The following is a 6,025-nucleotide window of genomic DNA, read 5'->3' as shown; positions in this document are numbered from 1 at the left end:
TATGCATGAACATTGAAGAGATTTTACAACCAGAGGTTAACAAGTAATGAAGACATTACAGATTATCTTCATTAAATTTATTTCCCTTCAATGGAAAAGATGTCATTGCATTCCATGAATCCAAAGTGAACTTTAGAATGCCTTGATTTTCCTTGAAACAAAAACATGAATATTTTTAACATGCCATTTCTACATTCTGACTTAAGTTGATAGAAAAATTAAAATTTGTTGACATGTCACACAATAAGAAGGTTGAATATATGAATTTCATTTGACCAATGTGACTACAATTTTGAATTTTATGCTAGAGTAGGATCCAGTACATAATCATTATACTGCAAACCTAACTAGATATGAAAACTTGTGATGTAAATGCTGCTGCTGCTTATGAGGTCAAATTTAGATCATACACATTATAAAATGATTAAAATTAAATTAGTATAAAAAAATTAATAATAAACTGCTACTTCTCAAGTTCTGAGAGTAAGACGTAATATATTGACGATACCCAGTTGAAAACACCTAAACTTCCATGTACAATGTACTTGGATAGTGGTTCTAATATTAATAAATGGACAATAACCTTTGCATAGTGATTAGAAATATGTTCAGTTGTTGCATGCTTGAAATTTGAAACTGCCTATATATAGGATCCACTGTCCTCCAGATTGTCAAATGAAATAAAATTTCAAGTAAAAGGTAAATACTGATCTAGTTGGGTTAAAAAAGGTAAATTCGTAATTACTGACGTCTTACTTCAAAAAAGAATCTATAGTGTTTTTCCTTTCAACTTCGTTACCAATGCAGTAGCCAATATAAAAAGATAATTCATTTAAGCATGGTCGTGTGTCGCAACAATAATCTGGGATTGCGTAGGCCCCTATCGTATTTCAAGCTAAAGTTTATATATGATATAACATATGATATAATTAATAAGAATTTTTAGAGCCACAAATTACTACAAATATCAAAACAAAAGTAGTTATTTGTTTCCCTTTTATATGATACAATCCCTGATTCCATGTGTTACTGACCATAGGTGAAATTGTCGTGTACAATCACGTGGTACTAGGAAAAAAAAACCCGAATGCAAGAATTCCGTAGTATAATAAAAGAAGGTATTTCCCATTGGCAGATAAGCGAATTGTTTTTCAGAGCAATGATGTTGAAATATAAACATTATGAAGTGTCATTTCGATTTCTTTCAACAATATTATGTTTCTGAAGAGGGATTTTGAAATATTTTTTCTATTATCTTTGGAGGTCAGCTGCTTTAAAATGTTACTGTTGAGCTCTAGAATTTTAAAGGACTGGTCATCTGAAACTGTGCAAGGTTAGTATCATGAAGGTTGGGAACGTTTCTTAAAATCTTAACAGATCAGACCGCCTCCGTGGTTGAGGGGGCAGAATTGATGACTTGTAATCCATTTACCTCTGGCGTGGGTTTGATCCCCGGTAGTTGAGCAGGGAGGAAGGTAGTCTAGTGGTGTAACTCTCCAAGAACGATGGTTAGGAAACTACCCGCCTATATGACCAAAATACTGTTTGGAAAAGGCGTAAAATGAAACAAACTTAACGGATCACCAAAAGAAAGGTCACTTTCATGCATAACACCTGCAACAATGGACAAACCTTCCTTGATACAAAGTTTTAAATGATACTGTCTTATGTTTAGTTAAAAATTGGTTAAACTGAATAAAATCAATATAAAAAAAATTTTTAAGTCAAAATTTTTGTATGTATATCTTGTCCAAAATGTGTCCGGTCTATAAACTGCTATATATGGATGGATTTTAAAATAATTTTGTATAAATGAGTAGCACATCTGGGTATTGTCATGTGTAACAATTAAGTCTGAATGTCAAGGTCACACCGACTTCAAAGAAATTTTTAATAAAAATGCACTGATGTTTGTGCAATCAACATTTCTGTCATTGATTGATTGGTTTAAGAATAATTATGCAGAGCACAAGAATGGGGTCCCTACCTCAAAGGTCAAGGTCTGGTCACACTTATAGGTCAAAAGTCCTGATACGAATTTTCATTAATGTACACTGACGTTCTTGTCCGATTAACAATTCTGTAATTGATGGATGGCTTTAAGAATTATTATGCATTACTATGTTGGACATAATGTTGTGCAGAGTGCAAGAATTGGGGGTCTCTACCTCAAAGGTCAAGATAACACTTGTAGGTCAGAAGCCATATGAATTTTTATTAAAGTACACTGATGTTTCTGTCTCATCAACAGTTTTGTCATTGATGGATGGATTTAAGAATTATGCATAAATATGTTGGACATAATGATAACGTGCAGAGCACAAAAATTGGGTCCTTACCTCTAAGGTCAAGGTCACACTTTTATTCCCAAGTCATATGAATTATTTCATTGAAGTGGATCTCATTTATTGTGTAAAAAAACAAAAAAAATGCAAGTGTTTAAATGCTTTTTACTCAAATTGGGCTCAGAACTGCACAAAATATTTTCAATTTAGATTTCAACATTTCTCTATTTGGCGTCCGCGCCGAAGCGCGGCGCTCTTATGGAATGAGATCAGATTTTGTGAAAGGGCGACAGCAACTTCTCGAGCCTTTTAGTCGGTCATAATAAAAGCCGAAAATTCCGATCGGTATGAGGGTGCTTGATTATTAAATAAGAATGAAATGTCGCGATATGTTACAATGAATTTTCGCAATGCAAACATTTACAAATGAAATAACCTTTTCCGTCAATAAATCGCGCTCTTCGGGGTTTTTTATTTATCATTTTGTAGTACAACAGTCGATTATCATGTCATGGTATGTTATTGTTGTACATGTATCCTAGAATGATCAGTTGATGACCTAAATATTCCAAAAACCTATTTATAGATATATCTTTTTATCACTCCTATCGGTAAATGCCGGTCTCTCCCGGTCTATTTTGACCAGGATTTACTAGTGACCGGCGAATAGTACCACACGTTTATTGTCCGGTCTCTCCCGGTTTTGGAGTAGATGTTTGATATCGTTACAATTAGAAAAAAACAACAATAGCATGTTTCATTTTATCTATATGAGATAAAAACAATAAATATGTACACGGATTTATATGTAATATAAATTCGTGATATGTACAATAATTGAGAAAAAGGTACATTTTTTATGGTATTAAAATGACATTATCAACTTTGAAACATTTTATTTAATTATTCAATTTGTTATCCGTGTTTAGTAAAGATGCCGAGGAATTATTCAAAGTTACAAATTAGATTTTATGAATTATTCAATTGATCGATAATTTAAAAAATGATAAAGAAAAATACAATGTACATGTACATGGTTTAAGAATAAACAATATTATATATTGAAAGATAAACCATAATTTACTGACTTTTTCCAGTTAAGCTTTGACTTATAATCGTCGGTCAATATGACAATTGAATTCTTAAAATTTATTTTACAATTTTAATAAAAAAGAGTAGTAAAAACTCAGTATTAAAATAGCACATAAAACACAAAAAAGAATAAAAGAAAACAATATTCATAAAATTTGTATTTTTTTTTAATTAAAATTAATAGATATTACAATTATTGTATAATAAACAATTATGCTCAACATGATCAACATGGTAATATAACCAGTGTCATATTTTTACTAACTTAAAGTGTGAACAGATACCTTAAGGGGGTCTTCGCTAATAGCGATAACATGTACATAATAAGGGACAAATGTGTGGTACGTGTTGATCATGCGTTACACATATGGATTATAAATGATTGCATACATGTATATCCGTTGCTATTAATAACCACGATCATAAAGAAATAACAATCGCCTCGGTCAATATTAATTTTTTCAGTACATATCACATCATATTCAACAGCTAAAAAGTCCATATTTGTATAATATTCTAATCTCTAGCATGCTAATCAAAGTTCATAATGAACAATGTCTTTCGTCCGCTCATTCATAAGTGGTATACATTTCTGGTAGTTTATAAGAATATCTTGTCATCATATGTGTACTAGTTCATCTTCACTTGCTGCATTTCTTGCTTGGACGCCCTTTGATGCTTTGCATCAATGCTTTTCTTGTATACATTTCATACACCTCTTTTTTTTGTTTCTTTCTTTTTAAATGGCCCAGTAGACCTATGTAAGGTTTTCAAATTTTATGTTTGGGGCCTTTGGTACTCAGTGGAGTACTTTTAAGGTTATTATTGACACTGTAAATGCTATGGGTATGACAATTTAAATAATACTCTTCTTCAGAGTTGTTTAACCAACATAAAACTAAACCAGTCAGCTATTTTATCTATTTTATTTTTCAAAATTGCAGAACAAATATAACCAGTAATCATGATTAACAAGGACTACAAAATTGTCAACATTTGAATGTTTCTTGCTCTTTTACTTCGATTTTGCTAATAATTCCTTTGCCAATTATCCTAAAATCTTCTACAACAGCATCAAGATTTGGTATCAGCATGAGATTTCCTGAACTCTCTGTTTTGTCTGTGTTCAGTTTACTGTAGTTAATATGTGAGACCTAAAATATACCAATAAATATCTTTCAGTGTTGAAATATTAATATATTCTAAGGTATATTTCTCTCGTGAAACCTTGGATCTGTCCATGCTTGAAGCAGGGCTTGCAAAATCTGATTTTGACTTGCTTGTTCGTTTTATATGAAGCATTTCTTAACTTGTCCATGTGATATTTATGTAGTAAATTATAGAAAATTTTCACTTGGTAATACAGCCAGTGAGACAACCTGGGCAATATGAACAATTGATTTATTTCTAACTACATTGTAAATTTTCAGAATCTAAAAAAGCAATATTTTTGCAAATAAAACTTATTTAATAATCTTGTAATTATATATGTTAGAACCCCCTAGTATTGCTGAAGCTCCTCAATAACCCATGTATCACCTCTTATCATATCCCATAACCTGCTTGTCCCAAAAGCCTTTGATAAGCCTTTGCCACTGGTCTAACATTATCAAGAAGTTTTCTCAAATCTTGGGCATTTTTTTATGTAGTCTGACCAGGCTCTACACTGTTAATGAATCAGTAAATTGTCAACCATTAAACATTAAGTGTACTGGGCAAATCCATTACACAAACAGCATTGTATGGGTTAAACAAATGGACAGCTCCAACTGTTAAATCAGGACATAAAAACTTTCACAATTGTAATTTGTTGATCCTAGTCGGTAAATATGGTTAACATGCTGAATTTCTTAATGGGCTAGTCCATTCTTTTTCATATAACTCTAGTATCATTTTAGGCAAATCAAGATGAAATTTTTTAGCCTGGTTAGGGTGTGTATGTTCTATGCTTAATAAGGTTCCATCAGTTTCAGGCACTGAGAGTACAGACCCCGGTGATCTATAAATTTTGAATTCAGTAATGCTGATGCTGAATATGAATGCAAGTCAATTAACGTCATTAGTTTGGCCAGACTATATGGTTGTACAGGCATACCTGGCTCTACACTGGTGGCAAAGGCCTATCACTTACGTTCAAGTAAGGTTAATCAATATTAAAGTGAACTTGTCCATTCAACGAGACTGTCATTCCACAAATAATTATGTTGATAGTATTCAGTATCATATGTGATAATTAACCACAAAATAATCATATATTGGTGTTGTTGATGTGAGATACATGATCAGATATCTATATATAGCAGATAATAAATTGTTCTAAACAAAAGACGTATTCTTCATCATATAAATATCCATACACAACCATTTAGAAACATACCAATATTTTTTTTCAATAGATATTTTAAAAGAATGACAAAATGCTATAATTCTATTGCTTCATCAATATATGAAATAATTATGGTAATGGAGAACATTGTAGACCTAGCCACTTTAAAATTACCTTAAATTCTCTTGCTTGAAGTTGTGATGGCTTCCACAACACCCCTATAACTGTTCCTCCATGTTTGTCATGGAAAAATAAACACAATTCTCCAAATGTTGCCTACAAAATAATAAAAACAAGCAGTTATCATAGTATTGCAAGCAAT

The 6,025-nt window shown here is 31.7% G+C and overlaps 1 protein-coding gene across 1 annotated transcript in view; it reads right to left on the bottom strand.

Annotated features, from left to right (window-relative positions):
* Window positions 1-4,287: 4,287 nt before the first annotated feature.
* LOC132756427 (nucleolar protein 6-like) overlaps window positions 4,288-6,025 on the bottom strand; it is a 28,065-nt gene continuing 26,327 nt past the window's right edge. Inside the window, exons 22-23 of the mRNA XM_060747499.1 lie at window positions 5,878-5,979; window positions 4,288-4,531 (exon numbers count right to left, since the gene is read on the bottom strand). Of these exons, the coding sequence (XP_060603482.1) occupies window positions 4,367-4,531; window positions 5,878-5,979 (267 nt within the window). The 3' untranslated portion in view covers window positions 4,288-4,366. The remainder of the gene's footprint in view (window positions 4,532-5,877; window positions 5,980-6,025) is intronic.

The sequence above is a fragment of the Ruditapes philippinarum genome, unplaced genomic scaffold (genome assembly GCF_026571515.1).
Source record: "Ruditapes philippinarum isolate M1 unplaced genomic scaffold, ASM2657151v2 ctg789_1_1_1_1, whole genome shotgun sequence".
Classification (NCBI taxonomy): Eukaryota; Metazoa; Mollusca; class Bivalvia; order Venerida; family Veneridae; genus Ruditapes; species Ruditapes philippinarum.
The sequence above is the reverse complement of the archived record's forward strand: the minus strand, read 5'-3'. Positions and strand labels throughout refer to the sequence as shown.